At 41.2% G+C, this 23,445-nt stretch overlaps 1 protein-coding gene across 2 annotated transcripts in view; it reads left to right on the top strand.

Moving 5' to 3' along the window:
* The first annotated feature begins 1,040 nt into the window (after positions 1-1,040).
* cspg4 (chondroitin sulfate proteoglycan 4) overlaps positions 1,041-23,445 on the top strand; it is an 82,929-nt gene continuing 60,524 nt past the window's right edge. The window contains exon 1 of one of the 2 annotated variants that reach the window (XM_056387296.1): positions 1,041-1,529. Coding sequence is in view for 1 of the 2 variants with exons in the window: in XM_056387295.1 (XP_056243270.1) it covers positions 15,230-15,305 (76 nt within the window). In the remaining variant the exon portion in view is untranslated. Of the gene's footprint in view, positions 1,530-15,139; positions 15,306-23,445 lie in introns of those variants that run through there. The other variant, XM_056387295.1, reaches the window with a different exon arrangement.

Here is a 23,445-nt window from a genome sequence, read left to right as displayed (position 1 = left end):
TTGTATTTGCACCAGCTTACATTAGAATTCGCTGCTCATGTTGATGGTGGCCAGTAAGATCAATCCATTCAGAAAGCCTCAGCACAGAGAATCTCAGTCGCTGTATTGGCGTTGTTCAGCCGTCGAGGGCTACATTTAATTAACTGGCAGTATGTCAATTCCCGAGAGTCTGGTCAGGTTTAGCATCTCATGATGTCAGTAGTGCTATTGAATTGGTGTTCAAGTCCAACTTTGTCATTACTGTCCATTTACTTTATTCTTCCTCTATATTAAATAACACCTCTTTGTATTAACTGGTTATTTCAGGCTCCAAAAGGCATCGTTTGACCGTTCACACCCGTGCCCAAAACACACATCATTTTTTTTCCTACTCTATTACAAGGCTAGAAAGGCAGCATGATGATGAGGGGGCAATGGCTGTTTGAGGCACTCTACAATAATGTAATCAATGGCGTTAATGGAAGCTGACTTCCATAAAGAGATAATGTTGGTCAGCCTCTGCCACTAATTTACATGGAGGAGGCTGTGGCGTCAAAAACGCCGCAGAGAGCCATCTGGAACTGCAGCCCAATGGCAGCCGCCTGGATATGCCATTAGCAATGAGCACTGCTCCTGTACCTGAGCCAATCAACACCACATAAGGAGCCCACTGTATGGAGGTGGCTGTCAGGGACTTAGTCTTTATCTCAGTTTTGGTTGCTCCATTTCTTCCCATGTGTCACATCTTCGTGTCTGACTTTTTCCTAGACTCTGATGAAATTGCATGTTTGTTTTTTGTGCTGTTGCACACAGATCTGCCTTACTCCTTTATATGAAAAAAAAGTAAGAGTCTATCGCGTTTTGTGTGTGCAAATGTGACCACTCACAATCAAGCAAGGATTATCCTCCAAGGGGAATAAGCCTCCGACCTCTAGGGGTCCTCCCTCCGATCCCGCACCAACTGTGGCCTCATTCTGGCTTTGCTTTTTTTCCATTATCAAATCAAATACGTTATTTGAATGTTTGTTTGTGTGTGTGTGTGTGTGTGTGTGTGTTGAAATATGAACCAACGAATGCTTTATTCACAAATACTTTATTTGCTAATAAAAAAAAAAAAGTACAAATATTGGTTGATCATGATGATGACGTATCAGGATCAGATCAGGTCAAGTCAGGTGACCATGGGAATTTAGCAGTGAAGCAGACCGACCGGCTGAGGCTGAGGCCTCATAAAACTTCCTGGAAAACAAACATTGAAGCAGTGAAACCTCAGACAGAGAGGCGGATAAAGAAAATGACACAAGAGAAACTGAAATAAAAAAAAAAAACTAAAAAAAAAAACTACCTACCTGGACTGTTTGCGGCATTAGCAAGCGGAGAGGACGATGCTAACACGGAAGTGCAGGAGGACCGTAACAGCAGCCACTAACTTTAGTTCAACAGAGCATCAGCGGGAAACAGAGGCAGAGAGCAACAGTCCTGAAACACACACCTGCTCAACTGCCCCACCCTCACCTGAGCCCGAGCGGATGGCAGAGACCCAGCGGCAGGTAGGTTACCAGTTTGACTGCCCCTCAGTTCATCTATTACTTTTAGCTATTTCAACCCTTCAGCTGCCAGGATGAAGTGACTGAGGAGGGCTGTTAGAGGCTGATAGGGAGCATTGTTTTCATAACAAAGTTCAGTGATTGAACAGCTAACTAACAACAACATAATGTCTCTGGCAGAAAAGCATTGGCTGTGATTGGATATATTTGATACATTTAATATATATGGAAATATTTGGCTGTTGTATCAATGTGTTTTCAGCCAGGATGTGATCTGTTGGAAATCCTGTACGATACAGATTACATATATTATTATTTGTTATAGGTCTACCTATGCAGAGCTGTATGAGTCGATTAGTGTGTGTGTGTGTGTGTGTGTGTGTGTGTGTGTGTGTGCGTGCGTGTGAGAGATGGAAGAATCTGAATCATACATCTGTACTGGTGGAGATGGGCCAGTATGTGCTTGTGTATGTAATTCAGCTGCACACTGTAGGCTCATGTGTTGATATTGTTGCTGCCATCTCAGGAAAGTGTTGTTGCCATCACATGGTGTAAATCCTGTATGAATACATCTACAGGTGCTGACATTGTCCTTAGGTTGTGATCATCGCTGTAGCCTGTCAGTGTACATCCTGTTCAAGCTACAGGTGTTCCCATTAGATAGTAGCCTCCACTGATAACCTAGAATTAAAAACCTGGATTGCATGTGTGTGGGGAGCGAAGGGTGGGGCTCAAAGATTTTGTGTCCAGTAGCCTCTGCATTCTTAATCTGGCCCTGTTTTTCTGTCAACATAGACACAAATAATATTTGCATCATTCAAATAAATTACATTTAAACTTATCTGCATACAGCAGTAACTGTCACCATTATCCATCAGTTTTTGACAAACAGACAACAGCTGTGACAAAACCCCAAAATAGCCATACACTTTATCTTTCAGGCTAATGTCTGCTGCTATAAGTTTGCAAGGTAGACGGCAAATTAGCTAGTCAGCTGCAGAACATTGAGCTTTAAAAACCTACCAGTAAATATCACCATGACTTTGAGATACTAAGAAATGTGTGTGTTATCTTCTTGGGACCACTGCTAACAAAATGCTGTCTGTCTTAGCTTGTAAGCTATAGTTTCTTCTTAATGTGTTTCTTGGCTACAAAAACAGATGACATATGTAAATGTAGTTAGAGTGAAATACTGATTTACCAGGTAGACTTGGGCAATTATTCAATATTGCTACTGTCAACATGATTCAAAATAAATTGTAACTGAAAACTTGAAAAATATTTAGTGAATTTTTTATATATATATATATATATATATATATATATATATATATATATATATATATATATAGTATAGTTTAGAAAAGTTTTATTATCTAAGAAATGTCATTTTTGATAAATGTGATATTGATTTAAACAAATAGTGCAGCATTACCTTTGCTGGAGCAGAGCACCCCGGCTGAAGTGCTCGAGTTAGGACAACATTAACTTCCTACTGACTCAAGAAAGCTTGGGACGAGCAAAAGCTTACAACCGCTGGGGTTTTCATTCTTTAGACCTTCATACTTTATCTGTCTGATAGTAAAAGAAGCCTCATTATTTTTCCTTATAAATTTGTCCACACATCCAACCTCTTTGCCTCCATCCCCCTGTTTGCTTCAGGATTTTTCCTGCATTTTGCTCCTTCTTGCCTTCTGATTGGACTTACAGGCACTCAGCTGAGAGTGCTGATTGAGTAATAAAGTGCTGGTGAAGAGGAACGTGGGGGACATACACATCATTTTGGGAGCAGTTTAGCTGCTGCAAAGCTGCTTTATGTATGTGATGTATGCAGGCCATGATGTGTTCATATATAGACACTGGTGTCTTAGCAACAGCTTTTAAAGTCTGCATTTACCTCAAACTACTCGAATGATACTTAGATTACATTATACATTGCATTTTTTTGTTTGTTTTTACATACAGGTGAAAACTGTAAAATTAAAAGAAAGTTTCCATATTGGTGAAGCAAAAATATCAGGCTTTTCATGTCTAAAAGAATTTTAATAGACATGTTAAATTTATACTCCTTTGAGAATATCACCCATTTCATGGCACAGATTTCCTGTTTATGTAAATAACAAACATACAGCATGATTGTTTGTTTCTGGAAACACTTGTTAAATTCCAATCACTCAGCCTTAGAAACCAGAGCGCTGCTGAAGGTGAAAAAAAAGAAAGAAAGAGAGATAGAGAAAATAAAGGGAAAAATTATAAGGGGCAAAATGTGTCAATGCAGAGCATCTACAGTTGAAGCAGTGCAGAGCTTTACTGCAGTATTTTCTTTTGGCAGTGTGTGAGGCCTTATTATTGCAACAGAAGCCAGGAATCCTTAATCCACAGGGGTCTCAGTGGGAAGGAAAAGCTTCTTGAACAATCCCCGTTCTGGGAGCCTGTGGTGAAATCCAGCGATCAGTCAACCCTGAGCCCCTGAGCCTCCTGAGGGCTTGGGACTCAGGCCAGTGTTTTACAATGACCACGGTGCACTGAGGAGAAAGAGAGGAAGAGACAGGGAGAGGGAGAGAGAGATGTAGCGATTGAGAGAGACAGAGACAGCCAACGTCTGCTGGGGGGGGGGGGGGGGGGGGGTTGACAAAAAACAAACAAAAAAACACTATAACTCACAAACACATTAAAAATTGGCTCAACATTGGTGTGTTCACAGAGCTGAATTACAAGGCTGGCGGGACACAAGAGTGGGTGTTGATTTTGTGGGACGCCTACACACACACACACACACACACACACACACACACACACACACACACATATATGCACATCTCCACAGAGTGTCTGTATCAAGCCGATGCATTTGTATCTGGATAGAAGTCTTTGCACAAGGGACCATTTTTGAGAACAAAACCGCCTTTCAGACTTCACCGTCGATATCATTCAAGACATCGGGGTCTGACAGAAACCCACAGGAGGCCATCTTGTTCATTTTAAAACTGTGATTTAAAAACCATTCGGGCTGCACTGTGCATAATCTTGCCATGCTACTTACCAGAACCTTCTCTATCACTCTGGGATGTTGTATTGTTGAAATGTGAATGGACTGCCACAAGATTTTACACAGCTCATGAAATAATAAAGGCGGCTTTTGAAAAATGGGTAAACCTTTCGCAGATTGATTGCTGGCATGAAAAATACAATTCGCTGTTAAATGCCAATGAAATTATGAACTGCAGAGAGGTTTTTTTTTTTTTTTTTTATTAATAGAAGAGCAGGATTTTAAGGATGGAGCCAGCTGTGCTTTGCAAAGAGTGAGAAATCAACATCAACTAAAAAAAAAAATACATTTAGCAACGGTACATGCTGTACAGTTGCGTGCATAGGCAGTCACTCTGCTCATGTAAGATGCCATCATTTTCTCTGATTCATTCGGTTGCCATTTAGTGTTCACAACCTTTGACCACAACTAACTAATGAAATTATATTTGCATGCATGATTTAATTTTGCAAGCATCCTGCGCTGCCTTGTTCCCAGGGACCCTGAGACTGACCTTGCGTTTCTGACCGTTTCCTTTCAGCACACCGGAAATGGCTGTTTACTCACCATGGCTTTATTTACATGCTTTATTCATTCCACGAGCAGTTTCGTGTGACACGGCAACACGAAATGTTCCTACTCTGTGAACCGGAAGACTATACTTTGAGAATTTTCCCATGGAACACTTTCTTGTGAGTTGTGCATCTGCATCAGGCTCTTTAAGAGGCTAAACCCATGCCCCTTGCAAACAATCTATTCATTATAACAATTGCAATTACACATTGAAGCGTGTGCAGGCAAACAGGCCTGATGGGTGGTCATCAAAGCTCATTTGATCCTCCACCAGAGGGCAGTGCTAAGTGCTCTCTTGACCTCAGAGCTCTGCCTGGGTCCCTGGTGGTGCAGAGGCTGCATCTCATCCCACCTACTACTGTACCCCAGAGCTGTGTTTATTTGTACTCAGCAGACTCATTTAGCATGATTATATCCGAGTGAAAAACACCAACTAATTGCTGCAGATGCCTGTCCAATACATTGGCTTTTTTTTTTTTTTGTATTCCTGCAACGTTCTGTAATATTTAGTAGGCATTGTGCAGCTTTGACTTTCAGACAGTGTGGGATGAAACTTTTCTTTCCTTGACTCTACACGCTACAAACCCTCATTCCTTTCTCTCAAAGCATAGATGGGAGGTGCTTTGGATTTGTGCCAGGACCTCTTGAAAAAATAAAAAGAATACGAGAACAGAGGATGCACAGAATCATTGAGAGCGCTGAAATGGAGCTTTTTTTAATAATCACCTCGTCGCACTGTGCTAAGCTTTGTATTTGAGTGTGTCTTTTGTGTCTGAACAAGCCCGGCACAAACACAAAAGGCAGTCAAATATTTTTTTTAGGCTCCCAGCAGGTTTCTTTAAATGTTTAAAAAAAAAAAAAAAAAAAAAAAAATATAGAAGGTAATTAAGTCATTCAAGTCTCCTATGCGCACCGTGAAGCTAATTTCTCCTCTTAATGGAAGCCTAGACAAGGCTGTTCTTATGAAGTATTAATGTCACTGAACAAATATTATAAAAGTAAAAAGACATATGTCCTGACTATTATAACTGCAAACCAAGTCTTTTCTCTTCTTGTGTATTCACCAGTGTGGCCACAGCTGTGCGCTGACCTCTGCAAAGACGAGTGTCTCGCCACCCACATCCTGGCATTCAAACCATGCCTTCATTCACATTATGTTATATAAATACAAATATATGTTTCCAATACAGGAACTTATAAAATGCAACTCTGTGAAGTGAGAAGCATGTCTCGTTTAATTATATATCTGTGTGCAAAGTGACAGACAGATGCTTTGTTAGGATGAAAAGATAATGTCCAGGATGCTTTGGATGGCACAAGCCCACATCTGTGGAACTGTCAGTCAACATCAAGGTGACATTTTTTTTTTCCCCTTACCAACAAGATATTTGTCAACAGATATCTGCATGATCATTCTTATAGCCAAAGCACATGAAAATATTTTCCCAAAATATCAAACTATTCTTTTAATTTCCCCCATTTTAACCTTACGTATGGGGTTTTAGTCGACAAAGTCAACTACAGTGGCTCCCCAAACTTTATTTTTCCTCCTATTCACGACTTGTTTACTTCTAAAGCTCCGATGCATATTGACAACAGTGAGCCTTGTTTACTTCTAATACCAACCTTGACTTTGTAGTTTTTGTGCTCTTCCTCATGCAAAATGTCCACACTTGTTGATTATTAATGAGTCAAGTTTCTGATTTATCACATCAGTTTGCTTTTAAAAACACTTGTCAACTCCAGCTCCACTCACAACTCTTAACCTTGGAAGACAAAAAATCTTGGGAGATAAATTTTTAAATTAGTTTTAAAGGTCCCATATGTTATAGTATAGTTTTCCTGTTTTATTTTGTTTTGTTTTGATTAAGATTGGATGTTCATAAGTAGATATATTTGTGGTTTTAAGAACCAAAATCCATCTCAATGAGCCTCTCTTCTGATTGGCTGCCTGTTTTCTGGGTGATCGAATGAAAATATAGCAGGTAAACGCTCAGAGAAACCATATCCTTCAAGGTTGGATGGTGGGTCCAGGTGGGTGGGGCTTGTGGCATGGCTGAAAGCGGTGACTGCTTTGTTGTGACATCATAAAGTTTTAAGGCTGAGTTTCTGAATACAGAATACAGTGCATTTCTCTGTGGACTGAGCACTTTGATACTTTCACAGTATCAATATAGAACCTAGACCTGCTTTATAATGAAACAACACATGGACATCTCACCTTCGATACAGGGCCTTTAAATATCTTCGTCACAACTCAGTTTTGTAGTTACACAAGTTTCATGCTCAGCTGAGTTTCAGGAACATGCTGCAGTACATTACTTATTGACTTGAGGTGAGAAAATCAAAGGATGCTTTCGTTAACTACAAATACAGATGCCTCACTGTCTCATGTGCCTTAACTCACTGTTTCAGTCATTGCCTGACTTGTCTCTCCAAAGACAACTGGCAGCTTCATACGCTCTGTCGTCTTCATGCTGCATATTTGCTGCTTTAAATCACTGTGATGTTCAGGGCACAGCAGGGGGATTCAGTGTTACAGCCACAGTGTTTACCACCCTCCCCTCTTTTCCCCCCATTTAGCAAGTTCATATGCGAGCAGCTGAGCGGCTTGACATTCATCTCTTTATCAAGTGAAACGGCGCGTGAAATCCGGAATTTAGTTTTATGTACATGCTGACTTTGGCTCACAATTGATTGTTAGAAAGATTTCTGTCCCACTCTGTTACACTGATGATGTGTTAGCTTTGATGGAGGGAGAATCCAGTTTTAAGCGATCAGCTGTGATGTTATGCCTCGCACTATATTACGCATCTGTCAAGAAACAAGATTGGAAAAGTTTTTCCCGTAGCAAAGCGAGAGCATTTGTCAGAATTTAACCTTGAAATTCCAACAAATTCAGACGAGATAGAAATAGTAACCTGGTTAGTGAACACATCGCTGGTAACTGAAGCTAATCGGCTGAAACAGAGGAAAAAATAAAATGCTTTATGTGTTTCCTGTCATGTTCTACCTTTATCTTTAACAGTCCTGAGATTGTTTTCATCAACACTTCTGCACAGTCATTCATCCTCCATTTTTCATGCGTCTTTGTTTTTAATTTATTTATGTTTTTATTTCTCCAGTGGCATCATTTAATACCTGAGGATCCCCTGTCTATCTGTAGACAATGTGGCCCACAGCATTGCATTAGGGACGGAGATTCAAAGTCACAAAGCTGTCAGGGAAAAGATAAACAAACTGGATTTGGTGAGGATTTAACCAGAGAGCCATGTGCCTTTGAAAACGACATGCTAATAGAGATGAAGTCCCTGAAATGAAGTTTACAGCAAATGCCAAAACTCAGTTTGGGATGCAGCCACTTATTATTAGATTATATTGCTTTAAACGGCCTTGAGATGATTTGATTGGCAAGTTTAATCCTCTCGACTCCGTGAGCAAACATATCTAAACGAGTGATTATTTAAGTAAGGGGGAAAAAATTGAAGGTGACACTAATATTGTCATAGGAATTAGCATCATTGACAAACAGGGGAGACACAACATTACATGGGCACACACTGCAAATGAGTCAACGGTTTTCTCCTGTGGTGTTTGTGCGTTAGCTGAGGTGGGAAAAGCAAATTAAGTTGACACTGCCGATGGATTGTCAAAATAAGGAGAGTAATAGGCTTACAGCGGGAAGAAAGTAACTCTGACAACGAGCGTCCGCTGACGTCGTGGCACAAAATAGGAGCCTGAAAAACTAAATTTGCCATGCTTTTTTTTTTTTTTTAATCGTCAGAAAATGTTGGCTGTTGGTCACTGGGAGCCTTTTGAAAGTTGGAAATGTGTCCTGTGAGTGAACTGACTTTATCAGCGACTGTCAGTCAGTGGGTAGACAATCACTGTGGGTGCAGAACGTGCAGCCTGGATTCATTTATTGATTAAAATCCCTTCAGCAATGTGCAGAGCCTCATTTTGCCTGCCTGCCATAAACATCAGGCTATAACCTGAAAATCCGAGTTCAATCAACAACTCTCTGATAGCGTTGGACACGTTAATCACATTGTAACACCTCAACCTCTCTGGGTTAGGCAGACGTAGATTCTCAAAGCTTAAAATAGATTTATTTTATTTAATAATCCACCAAATTTTATCCATATAAGCCTCTTCTGTGCAGGACATATTCAGCTTTTTGGCAGTGAGCCCACGTACACAATTATATACGGGACATTGGAATGCTAATCTTATCTCAATACTGTATGTGACAAATTCCACTCTGGGTTCCAGAGCTTGTTCACGAACAGAACCACTTAAAATTCATAAAATCTCTGCCGCGCATCATGTCACAACTAGTGAGAGAAGAAAAGTAGTTTCCTCAGATTACTGATCATTTTAAAGTAATAATAAGTCACTTTTCCACATCAAAATGTCTAAAAATGACCAGACCTATGTTATATATTTGTACTTACATTATCCCAAATATTTTCAGTAATTCACAAAACTAGAGAAATACGTGATTTTAATCATGGTAATTGTACATTGGTCATTTGGTCTCTTGTCGATGGCGTCATATCCCCTGTGCACACATTTCGGTTGCCTGTCAGAAGCTCAAAATCCAGTTTTGAGCCATATTTTTAAGATACACTTTTTACACCATGGTCTCTTTCATTTTAACAGGATGAAGGATTTTAGTCGTCAGACGTTTGGATCTCAAGTTATCAGAGAAAAAAGCGAAGCAAATCTGAGGCAGCTCAGCTCTCTGCTCCGAGGCGTTTCTTCTGGTTTTAATCCCCTTGGTCAACAAACGCCGTCTTTTGTTAGTATTTTGATTGACCCTCATGGTGTTTAAGATAAAAGTTATTGATTGACATTATTTACTGTCAAAGAACTCTATCATGATGTGGCACAATTTGTAATAGGGCAGGGAGTAATGATTAATAAATACAGTTTTTAGTCTATAAACATCATAAAAAGTTACAAAATGTGCATCACACTTTCCAAGAGTCCAAGGTGATACCTTCAGATGTTTAGTCTAACATGAAAGACATTCACTTCTCACACTGGAGAAACTGGAAACAAATATTTTTTGCCAATCAAACCGTCGACCATCAAAATAGTTGTGCCAAATTGACTGACTTATCTTATGTGTAATATAAAAAACCTGCTGTAGATAACGATAAAAAGCCTCAGTTTATAATGACAGACCATTTTCTCCTTTCACCGTTTCATCTTTAAAGGCTTTTCTCCAATAATCATTGATCTGTAACAGATATCATCTTGAAATGAGCTTCTTTTCCCTGTTAAGAATCAAGGGCCTCATAAGCTTCACCTCTGCGTGAGCTGCTCTCTCTCACGGCCTCTCATCAAAGTGTTTACCTGCGCTGTTAACTGACAGGGGTTGCAACCTGCAACCTCTTTAAAAAAAAAAAAAAAACTTTTCCACTCATAAAATCCTGTCCAGTAACCATGCCTGAGGCGTACTGCATGGGGAGCACTGATGTTGTGCATGTGGTTTCAGTTTATTCTCAATTCTGGTTGTCACAGGGAAAAAAAAAAAAAAAAAAAAAGAAAGAGGAGTCACGGACTAATATTATTCATGTTGGATTAGTTTTCCATGCAGTTCGTCTTTGAATGGCTCTCACAGAACAATAAAGACAAATGAGAGGAAAAGTGAACATTAGTCAAACAATTGAGCTAATGAAAAGTGAACCATTATACTGTACTGAAGAGACGGAGAGGAGCAACTGAGTGGGTTCACATTAGCTGAAAAGACATAGCACAGTGATATCTCCTGGCCAAAATTAAGAATCTCTTACAATGAAACACTTCTATTTTCCCCTCAGCAGGGTCCTTGCTGCTGCCAATGCCACTGAAGCTCTTTGTTCAGGGGCCACTTGATTATTACAGTGTATTTTAAAAGCAGTAAATCATCGTGATCAAAACAGAACACTGTGATTATCTGGCATTTGGCTCAAGTTCGGTGGAAAAAAAAAAAAAGAAAAAAAAAACGGTTTGGAATAACATCGACATACTTACTGCGGTTTAATCAAGTCTGGGGCTTCGAGAACATAGCGGTGGGTCTGGCCAGACGGCTGCAGCAACACATGATGGTGATATTTGAGACCCTGTGGTGAATGCAGAGCTTCTTCGCTCTGCCCGAGATAGCTTAAGAGAGGTGATATTTTCGGCAGAAATGTCCCCAGTTACTGCTCTGTGTGAAGATAACATCAACTGGGGGAGAGAAATGAGATCTGATAAGAGTTGCTGAACTAACTCCAACCTCAGGAGAGTCACTGAGATACAACAGTAGGTAATTGGAGGAGGTGGTAGAATCACATGTGACATATTGTTGCACAAGTATTTCTATCCATACGATAGGTTCAGACTGTTTTAAGTCTCTCTAATTACAATACTCGCATGCCCATACATTTTATACTCAAAGAGTTATTGAACGCTGTAATCATTCTTCCTGTCCTCAACGGCTGTGTAATGATCCCTTCACAGCCTGACAGTGTAAGTGATGGGAGGGGACAAAATCCACAGTCTGCGTATAAAAATTCATTCTGCAATTTATCTGGAGCTAATGTGAGGTTTCATCAGGCTGAGTTAGTCATGTGGGGATCTTAACATACTTATGAGAGTGTTTCCTTGCTGAGCTGCAAAGGAGGGACAGCGAGACAAAGAAGGAATTTCATACTAAAAAGACTCTTATTTTGCAAGATACCTCCTTTATTTGTTGGCTGAAGCCTTCTATCAACTTAATCTGAACTTCAGAATCCATGTTTGGACTTTTAAGCTTGCCCCAATGCCAGTGTGGAGAGGAGGAATAATCACAGTGACTAATATCTCTTTCAGTATACCTATGGGAATGTGAAAATTGTTTTAAGAGGGACTGGAGCTAATGTGAACCTTTTAAGCTGCATCGAATGTATTTAATATTAGTAATTAATAAAATGACTGGTAGTGAATTATGCAGCTCTATGGAGCCTTTTAGCCTCTTTTACTTTTCAGGTCTGCAGACTCCAGCTCATCAACCTAATTTCCAGCCACAAGAGGTCGTTGTTCTCGGCTTAAAAAGCTCTGATAAAGTTAATGCACGATACCTGACCTGCACCAAACAGCAGACGGACACTAGCTAGTGACAAGCTGGTGAACACAGAGGAGCATTTAGCAACATAAGAGCCAGATTCACTTGGACAGACTCCAAATAAATCCAGTTAATGTATCTAATGGGTAAATATTTGTAGTTTTTAAACAACAAGTTTATATATCAATTGTTGCACTTTCAGCTTGTTCTGCTGCCCCCAAGTGGCAAAAAAAATCATTAATGAACCTTTAAAGTTACTGTAAGGAGTTTTTGAGCACTAGTGTTTCTTTAGTGTAATGATTCCATAAGTCAGTCTTTATAGCCATGTTTCTAAAAGGTTCCTGTGGCCCACTGTTGTCTGCGTTTCCAGCGCGGAAAAAAGTGGGAAGATTATGCAAAATTATTACTTGACATGACATTATTCACAGCACTTTGAGGACATAACATGAACAAAAATACAGGACAAATTGCGTCCCGTATATATTCAATACAGGACACAGCATTTTATTTTCAAATACGTGAAGAGTGGTAACCCTAGCCACTCCGGTTGTTGTGGTCCAGTTTCAGTTTATTTTACCTTCTCCCGGGCCTGTATGATTCGCACAGGGGATTGAGGTGATACAAATTACACTGTAAAATGTAGCAATGCAGCTATAAAAGTAGATAAATAGACAAAGAGCACATGCTGATGTAAACAAATAAGGTTTCAAAAAGGATTTAAAAAAGGTTTGTAGAAGTTTCATGATGTGGGAAATGCATTCAACATGTTTTTAGGCCCTTGAGGATATACATAAGGTATTTTGTTGGGAACGGTTGAATGTAAACAAACATTCGACTAATAAAGACTCCACGGGACACCTTAAATCAAAGCACATCCATGCATTATTAAGCCCCAAAAGATCTTTTGTATTGCATCAGCTTACTTTGATAAAGTCGGGTTCACACACACGTCTACTTGCATCATCTGTAGCACTTACGCTACAGGGGCCACTGGTGCCGCGGATTGCATAAGACTGTCTGTGCTCTCACATACTGCAGGAGCCCACTCATATCAGTGGGTGACATCCCTCCAGGGCAAATCATGCATCCCCAGGGAGGCGAGAGCATGTCATCGGTGCAAACGGTTGGCTGAGGCTCAGAGGGAGCATTTTTAATTGTAGCTCGTGTTGTGCTGGAATAATCAGGGAGGCTGTGGTGTCAGGAAAGGTTCCCTGCAATAAACAGTGTCACGTTACAACTGCCATGTGTTATTTCACAGGTTTTCTTACGGCTACGATCTTTCACGCTTTTTTTTTTTTTGTTTTGCGGGGTGCAGAGATGAGAGGTCCACTTCATCTTTGCTGTGGCTGTTGTTTTCCCAACAAATGAATGCTACTTCAGTCTGGAGATCATTTTCCACTGGAGGTGCTGTTGATCCAAATACAAGAGATTAAGATTTTGTTTAAAGGAGAACTTGTTCTTCCCCGCACAGATCAGAGAAATCCATATGTAAGATGATCTGTATGAATATCAGTTCCAGTCAGGAATGAGAACACATCAAAAAGTGATGTTTAGAAGGCATTAAAGCGTCGATGTGCGCACACACGAGTTGGAGGGAAAACAAAAACAAAATTTCTCCATTTATTTAAAACAACCCCTTCTTATTCTCGTGTTTTGGAACTGTTTATCATACTTCATATGCCGGCTAATTTGAAGATCATTTCCAAGGAATTGTTTGTTCGGTTGAAAAGCAAACTTCTAATTGAACCGCAAGAGCCGCAGTCAAGAGTGAATTACTGTTGTAAAGTTATTCCACACCTGAGAGGAATTGTTTAAAAAAATTTTAATTGTATTCCCATTTCGGCTGTCAGAGAGTACGAGGAATAATTTGCCAACCAGCTGACTGTGAGACAGGTGAAATTGAACGTTGAGGCTTTGAGAGTGAACTTGAGGTTTAATCTTAGCATCCAACCAGAAAATACTAATCCTTGTGAGGAGTGTGCACATGTTCTTCAAGGGGGGAAATAAATAAATAAATAAAAGAAAGAGAAAGTGAAAAGCAAAGTGGAGAACAATCAGCGACAGCACTCACCACGATTAAAGTCTCTCTCTGAGTGCTTTTAGATAACTTGAGCCATAAAACTTTTCCATTGTCCCTGCCCTATCAACAGAGGGGAGATAGTGAATGCAAATCCAACACAACCCACCTCTGCTTCATGCTAAAGTGTGAGTTTAATTAGCTTCAGGAGCAGGTTTGTAGAACAAAAACATAAAGGACGAGACATTGATCAAGGGAAAGGCTAGGAAGATAAGGCACCGAGAGAGTTGAGCAACCTGATTTGTCTTTAATTAAAAGTAAAAGGTTTATCCTTGCAGAAGGCAGCTGCTGGTCTCCAAAGACCACTCCAATTACTGAATGAGACAAAAGGAGGGAGTCTACGATTCCAGGAGTGGCCAGACTGAGAAGCTGAGAGAGGGGCAGTGTGTTTGAGGGGTGGTACAGGAAGCATGCCTGTGAGCTGATATATGTAAATGCACGTGTGTGTGTGTGTGTGTGTGTGTGTGTGTGTGTGTGTGTGTGTGTGTGTGTGTGTGTGTGTGTGAGAGAGAGAGAGATCTTTTGCACATATGTGTATAATAAAAGGTCTTGAGCTTGTGAATGTGTTGGGGCAGCAGGGAGAGGCAAGGCAGGATTTGACATTTCAATCTTTGAAGGTGTGTGTGTGTGTGTGTGTGTGTGTGTGTGTGTGTGTGTGTGTTTTATCCTTTACACATATGTGTGTAGTAACAGGTCTTGAACTTGTGAGTGCGAAGAGGCAGCAGGGAGCGGCAGGATATGATATTTCAATCTTTGAAAGAAGTGTGTGTATGAGTGTGCGTGCGTTGGGGTGGGTTGAAGGAGGGCGTCCTTCTCGTGGTCCCTCCCCAGCCCTGCCCCTTCACATAGAGGAGTATCCTGTAGCAGGTCCCAAAACTGGAAAGTCATTCAGTCCCTTCTGAATGGCGTGTCTTTAACGTGAGAGTGGAGGACTTAACTTTCAACACGAAACTATGACAGCCCTGCATTCGCTCATGGTCGGTGCATTCCTGACCCTGCTGCTCTGCCTCCCCAGCCCCGGTCATGGAGGTAAGTGCCACTGCAAATCACTCTGTTGGTGTCCTGTTCCTCCCTTCTGCTCCCCTCTGTCAGAGATGCACGGTAGGGGAATCAGATCACTGTCCCTCTCAGTGGCTTCCCCAAAGCACAAGTCAAAGCATGACAAGCTGACGAGTTAGAGCCTCAAACCTGAACTAAGAAAGCTTCAACTTTAACCTGCAATGACACTGCACTGAGCACAAACTCCACACCAGGACTTCTTTTCTTTACTTTTTTGTATTTCTTGTCCAATCTCATAGTGCTCATACCATTCATTGCTCAGCAGTGAAACCTTCTTTTTCTTGGATGAAACTCAATACAAGAGGGTCTGTCTCTGGTCCAAGGTCTGAGACAACATCTGTCGGTTTCTCATCTAATGCTGTTTTTTGTTTTTTTTGTTTTTTTTGTTGTTGTTGTTTTTTTGCCTTTCAGCCTGTGCTTGGCAGAGTGTGAGAGCGCATTTACCTTGAGAATGTCTGCATTGAAAGCTTGTTGCCAAAAGGCAGGAGGTAGTCAAGTTGAAGCCCTCTGTGGTTAGAAGGTGAGCTGAGGTCCCTCTGCCGGCAGCAATGAATGGCTCTTTCAGAGGGAAGTGCGCGGTGGCAGGCAGAGCTGCTCCCTATCCACCCAGAGAGGGGAGATGAAAGTGGGGGGTGCTAGTAAATGGGTGAGAGAGGCAGTGTGTGTGTTGGGGAGGGGGATGCTGGAAGGCTAAAGTATACAATGGCCCCATAGAGCTCGAGTTAAGTCAGCTACAGATGTACCTTTCTCAGTATATGATACAGAAGCTGTTCTTTTTTATTCCCCTGCAGTGTGAGGACAGTTTGCGCGGGGTGTGGGGAGGAAAATCCGGTATGTGGATGGAAGTTGAAACAGTGTCTTGGAAGTTGAAACAGTGTCTTCAAACAGCTTTACCAACTCACCTCATTGCAAAATTGTACATATGGCGAGTTGGCAGGATCAGCATCGGACTTAGAGCAGCTGTTGAGCCCATTGTCTTCTGCCTGCTGTCAGCTCTTCAAACTCTCACTGCAAATTCCACTCCAGTTAAGTCTGGGCAAACCTCTCCACGAGTGTCTCACTGGCAGCTAAAGTGAAAAAGTGGCTCTTGATCTGAACGGAGGAGTGTTGCTTTGTTTCAGTGGCGACGAATCAAAGCTCAGCTTGAGAGCAGGATTCACCACGAGCATGAAAAAGAGTCATCTGCCCTTCTGCTTGCTCATTTATAGATAAACCCCACTGACTGCCGTGACGGCGACACCTCCGCCGAAGAATTAGCTGTACACTGAGCAAACAGTGGCTGCTGTCTGAGTGTGGTCACATTGCATTTGATGGCAATTTACAGACACCTTTTTGCACAACAGTGTGCGGTATATTTATATAGACATAGATACAGTAATTAGCATTATGGTTAGCGCTGACGGCGCATTTACGGCCGTAGATGTGATTTTCCACATATCTAAAAGCAAATGTTCCCCTAATCAAAACGATGGCAGAATAAAAAAAGGGGGGGGGGGGGACTGTACGAGGGAACAATTTCTCCTCATCTAATTATCTGCTGGCACAATCTTCGCCGACTCAGTGTGAACACTACTCACCCACTGACCCTGGAGAACTAAATGCTAATGTTGACCAGATGTACCAAGTCACTGATTAGATTTTGGCCCCCCTTCGCTCCGCAAAATGCCTGCCACAAGCTGTCGGGGGACTCTTCCAACCAACCACCTCGAAGGCTTACAGAGGGTTTCATTTCTTGCCTGTGTTTACATCTTCAAATCTACCAGGCCGGGCGCCACATGATGTGCAGATACCTTGGCTGTTCCTGAAGCCACTCTTTTTTTTAAAGAGGCACTGTGCGATCTCAGAGGTGGTGTTTCCTGCAGCCACTCTTACTTTATTTCTCTACCTTCAGCAACTTCTTGCGTGGCAGCAGAAATGATTAGAGTCCAATCACGAACACAGAACAGTGAACCAGCCCCTATAATAACAGTTTCCATGAGTTTTTTTACCACTTTCCCATAGTCTTAGAGCATCGTGTGTCATCCGCCCACATGGCAGCCACGGGAACAATTATGATGCAGTGTGAGCATCAGCAGTAGCTCACCATATCAGTTTCTCTCATTTTTTTTATAAACATACTGTATATATTTTAGTTTTCATGTTGTTTAGCTTTGTGATAACACATGATCTTTCACCTACCCAGGTTTACTGAATAGCATCAACTCCTTTAGATCCTGTTTATCAGTGAATACCATAGAATTTAAAAGGGACACATTTCTTTTCTTTTTTTTGGCATTAAAAGTAGACGAGACGCAGGGTTTTGTATTTGGTATCAAGGCATACATATTTTATCATGGCTCTATCTGAAATTAGACTTGACATGTTCCTGCTCAGAGTCTCTGTGCAGCTCTGTATTTCTTCAGTGACCATTAAAGCTGCCCTTTAACCACCACTTCACCAAGATTTGGAAGAAAAAAACTGGCAGGGCAGTTATTTCCGAAACTATAAATTGCTCTCCAGTGTTTGCGTGTTGTTCGGTTGGCCTGGTAATAGGATTTGTTTCCTGTCTGTCTGTAGATAGTCACACAAAGTTTGATGTTGTCATGTAAATCTGTTTGTGAAGTTTTGTGCTCCTAAGGAAGTCACGTCTGCTGCCACTCCCCTCTGCTGGCCCAACAGTGTGAAAAGTTAATGACTTTTTTTTTTTGCCCCATTATCTACCTCTCTGCAAACTCTGTTGTTTGTTGTCTTTTATTTTGTCTTTTCTGAAAACCCATTTATGACATGTTGGCATTTCCTAATATGAATACAAATATGAGCAGACAGATGAATAGACAGACAGACAGACTCTGTTGGCAGAACTAATAATGCTCTGTGTAAAACACTATAAATATGTATGATGTGAAAAAGCTACTAGATAATATTCTAAGAGCATTAATTGAATTACCACACGTCTAATTGTGGACGCTTGTCTTCAATTGCTCAAATAAGATATAAGACAACAGCATCTAGTACAAACATTGTCTAATGGTTTATGCACATTTGTGAGTGTTTCAGAGATGTCTTGCTCCTGAATGTGTTTGCATTTTCAATTGCAAAAGCTTAACGAGGGGATTTGCATCCCAAGACTGCATATGAGCCGCCTATCTCCCCCAGAGTATAATGTCACTATGGTAACAAGAAAAAAATAAATATGGAGTTTGCCTGGGCTTTGTGAAGTGTCTGTATACAAGGCCTCCATGTGTTCCTCGAGTGTTGGCAGAGAGAATGGTGTGACTACAAGTGTCTGCACAGAAGATTAATAAGTCCAATATTTGCATCGGGAAATTGATGAGATTAGTGTTCGGCTGGTTGTGCTCTGGTTCCACAGACGCACTGTGTGACCCTCCCCTCACCCCTTAGTTTAAACACCACACAATGTTAGGACAGAACAGAAATGGGGCATTTGGAGCAGACCCAAACAAGAAAATCATTGTGTTTATAAATGCAGAGCAAAATGCATAGCCCCTCGTCTGCTCTTTCACTATGGAAATCCTTCCACATGTGACTGAAGGAGTGAATATCCAAAAAATAAGCAGGGGCTCCAACTTTGTGAGACATGTCCTAAGAGGTAGTGCTACATGCTATAATTATTTTTCAATCACTTTGTTGTACACTTCCAACACAAAATATAAGATATAATATACAGTCTGCCAGTAAAAAAAGAATAACCTGTGGAGGCTTCTCTGCAGCAGAAAAAGTGCATTTCGTCTGAAACTGAAGTGCTGAACATGAGTCATTCTTTACTGCTTTGGAAGGCGTTTTTACTCATTGACAATCTTGTCCTTTTGGCTGCATGAAAATGAAACCCTCATAACATCTTGGAGCTCAGGAGACAACCAACATTGATAATGTTTGTAATGTGATATAACCTCCCTCACTTCTGCCCGCCCAATGTTTTATGCTGTCACTTTCAGAGAGAAAGTTTCGGTGAGTCATGGTTTATTAACTGTTCTATTTTTTTTTTTTTGGTTTTCTGGCCCGAGGCAGACATTATTGCAAGAATCCAAAGTTAGCTGTAAGGGCAACCTGACTCACCCTGCTCCTTTCCTCCATATAACTTCATCTTGTTACTATAGATAACATTTTATATCTGACCTACAGCAACAAGGTGGGCAGCGTGTCTGCCCAGTAATTACAGTGCTTGTCCCATAATGAAAATGTTAGAGGTTTGATTCCTGTAACAGCAGTTAACTTGTCCTTGAGCAAGACACTGGGCCACTTTCTCTCACTGACACTGAGCTGCTGTAGTCAGATAAGCATGTGAGCTAAAAGCAGGAAATGTGAAATGTTAAAGAGTGACAAAAAGTGCGACAGAGCAAGAAATGTCAGAGGGCTAACTATCACACAGGGTGTAAATAAGCCAGTATTTTGGCCAGACTGTCTAAAACACTTTATTTGGAGGTAGAGATGAATGCACATGGTTTGTTACAGTGAGCATGGGGGGTCAAAGTTGATATCTGTAAACTGTGATGGATGTTTACAACAGTTCGGGTAATGACATTGCTATTGGTGTTTGGCCTTACCTTAGGGCAAGGCTTCATTTCCAAATGGGCAACTGCCCCAAGGCCCCAGACTCCCAGAGGCCCCAGGTTCACTCTGTGGTTACTACTTTGTGGTAATTTGATGCTTTGGTAATACTTCATGCACCACCAATACAACTACCAGGTTTACCTTGCTTGTATTATTTCAGTTACTACTGCACCTAAGCATATTCCTGTATAACTTTTGTGCTGAATTAATTCATCACAAACTAATTGCTAGTATGAAAGAATACGTACTCAGTGTAAAGAGAGTTTGAGAAATGGGGGAATCAATAGGGGCCCACTAGTTAATTTTTGCCCCAAGGCCACCAGGTCCGTTAATTAGGCCCTGCACACTGGTTTCTTGAAGGCCAGTCTGATCATCTGACTGTGTGTTTTCCCCCATCTGACTTCTTGTTCAGCCTTCCAGATCTCAGCAATTAACTCTGTGAGTGTGATGTTGTAATTACAGAGCATAATAATGTCTAAAAATAAGAACAAAAACAAGACCCAACTTGTAATGAATCAGAATTATCCTTAAAAGCAGGGGGAACCTGTGATGAAGCTATCAGGCGGCGTCGTGCTAGATGCACAGCCCATCCAAAATAGGAGAGAAACTCTCTCTTCCTCCTCAGTGCGCCACTTGCATTGTTGTCAGACTTAAAGCAGGGGACTCAGTGACTTCAAAGCACAAGCATATATCATAGCTCAGTTTATTCTCATTGTGATGCAAGAATACTGAAAAAAAGACATGTCCCTCGCCTTGAGGACTCTATACTCCCCTGGCAGATGATCTTTCCCACATTGCTCTCTTTGAGGTTGCTGGCTGTCAATGGCAGGCTCCTCGGATTATATTTTAGGGCCATGATCTGCTTAGAGCAGGCAGACAGCCCACACACAGTCCTCATTTAGCCCTGGGTGTGTACACAAAAGATTTTCTGTACATAAACACAGACCCAGATTCTGTCCCTAGGTGGGAGGTCAAAGGCCATCTCATGGTGTGCTCCCGTGTTGTTTTAACCCCTTCCACGTCAATCAGATAAGCTGATGGTAGGGGGTTTTTGCAGCAGTTTAGTGACGGATGGTGTACACTCCGATTTCAGGTCTGTAAGTGGCAATTTGGGATTTTTCAAATTGTTGTTAAACTGTGATTACCTTCATGCCATGCAATTTTAGGCAATTCTAAGGACACAGTCTTACCTACAGCAGCAGCAGCAGCAGCAGCAGAGTGGGTTAGAGCTGCATGAATAAAGGAGGAAAACAGTCAACATTTACTCCAGAGGATTGCTCTGAAAAAACGGTAAATGCCTTGCTGAAGGGCATCATTCTCTTCACAATTCTTAATACTTATGAACCAAAGAGTTTTACAACTGCAGGACTGGAGCCAGCCAGGGTTTTTCATAGGTTTTTTTATGTTGGCGCACTGAACATGATAATAAACTTTAACAGCTTTATTTTTCATTCACTAGATTTTACAAAGTGTGGACATGTTACAGATGTTCGTCACTCTTTTCACTAAGAAACTTCCTTAATTTTACTCACTCAGCATTTGCATTAATAACAAGATTACGCTTTTACAGCCATGCCTTTGAGTCAAATGCTAATTTTAGCATGCTAACATCTTAGTTTAGCATTTTAGTAACATTAAACACAAAGTACAGGTGAGGCTGATGGAAATGTCATTGGTTTTACAGGTATTTGGTTTTTAAACGTAGCCATAAGCAATGGACGACTCACATTTTTTACCTTTAAAGGTGACATGCGGTAAACTCAGGGCATCACCAAACTCAGTAGGATTCATCAAGTGTTTGTACAAAATTTCATGACAATCCATCCAATATTTGTAGAGATGTTACAGTCAAAAGCAAAGTGGTGGACTGAGGGGAATTGGTAGTTATAGAGCCGCGGAAGCAGCGTGGCTAAAAATCAGACACAACAGCAGACACAACAAAAGCGCTCAGGACAAAGTCCTGTTGAATTTCTGTCCTTCGGCAAAAGCTTGACGTGCTCGGAAATCTGGACTACAAGATAAGATTTGATTAATGTGATTTTTGAAGATGTTGGATCTTTGCAGCATCAGACAACAGGATATAGATAAGGATAAGAATAAGAGAATGTCAGTTATTCAATATAATCAAAAGCAAACATTGGGGGCGTTGTGTAGCGTAGTGATTTAAGCAGGCGCCCCATGTGTAGAGGCTACAGTCCTTGCTGCGGTCGGCCCCGGTTCGAATCCCGCATCGGACGGCCTTTCACTGCATGTCATTCCCCCTCTCTCTCTGCCTCCCCGTTTCCTGTCACTCTCCACTGTGCTGTCCATTAAAGGCATAAAAGCCCAAAAAAATATACTTTAAAAAAAAAAACAAAAGCAAACATTGTAAAATATAAGAAAAATAACAATAGAACAAACCAAGACTGCCTGAAAAAACCCAAAGACAATTACCACCTGTGTAGATGCACTAAAGTGATAATGTCATGGACGCTTTCGGATACTTGTTGGACCACAGTGGGGCCGAGACCTGAAGTGGAATATTTCAAATCAAAGGGTGTGTTATGACCCTGAGAAAGATGGGGCTTATATCCTTCCCCCACTGCAGCAGCTGAGCTCTGTGTGTTTATTTTTGATAAGAGCTGTTGGGGAGTTTAGTGCCCAAAAATGAAAACTCCAGAGAAAATTCTCATCACCACAGAACTGCCAAGTTTTCAATAAGCAGGAATTATGCATGACCAGATGTCTCGATACGAGTGGCCTCTGTGGGTTTTTTTCTTTTTCATTTTTTTTTGTGGAGAATAGTCTGTTTTATCATTTTTTGGTTGAATAGAGAGGAATTAGTTCTATACTGGCTGCCGTTGTTTCTCTTATCCACTGAAAACAAATTAAAAGCAAAGAGGAACAACAAAATGTCTTCTTACCCCAGAGGGCTTTTGTGGAAATACTTTGTCAGTTTACCCCCCCCAAGATCTTTAATGTTTATTGTGACTGTTATCAGTTGGTAATATCATCCTGATACTGTCATCTTACGTAAACACATGATACAGATTCATGCCTGAATTAGACTTCAGAACAAGGCCTGCTTTGTCGAACACTCTTCATCTTGTGTAACTCACATGCCCTGATCAGTGGCTTTAGACTGATGTGGCCAGTGGGGTAACAATAATCTACTGGAAAAGCAGCGTGAATCATGGGAAATGTTTCCAGTGCCGCGGCTGACTCATCTGAGACGTGTTAGGAAAAGCCTGAGGTTTCCACTCGCAACATCTGGAGGTGGCTTGGTCAGTTAGTAGTGAGCCACAGCTGGAGGCTTTAATCAAATTGTCCCTCCGCTTCTCTTACCTAATATAGCCAAAACAACTGCAATGAAAGAATGCGAGTGTGCGGCAATTAGCCAACGTTTGAAGAATGTCAGATGTGAAGTGGTTGTCGAAAGAGGGATGTAGGGACCAGTTTGTTATCAGATGTGTTTCATGTTCTCTCAGCAAGACTCCATCTCCTGGGAACCAAAATCTTTTTAGCAAGCAAGCCACACGCAGTATCAACCGAGCGTCTTTAATATTCATGTGTTGCATGT

This window comes from Seriola aureovittata, chromosome 10 (assembly GCF_021018895.1).
Source record: "Seriola aureovittata isolate HTS-2021-v1 ecotype China chromosome 10, ASM2101889v1, whole genome shotgun sequence".
Classification (NCBI taxonomy): Eukaryota; Metazoa; Chordata; class Actinopteri; order Carangiformes; family Carangidae; genus Seriola; species Seriola aureovittata.
Note: the sequence above shows the minus strand (reverse complement) of the source record. Positions and strands in the feature narration are given on the sequence as shown.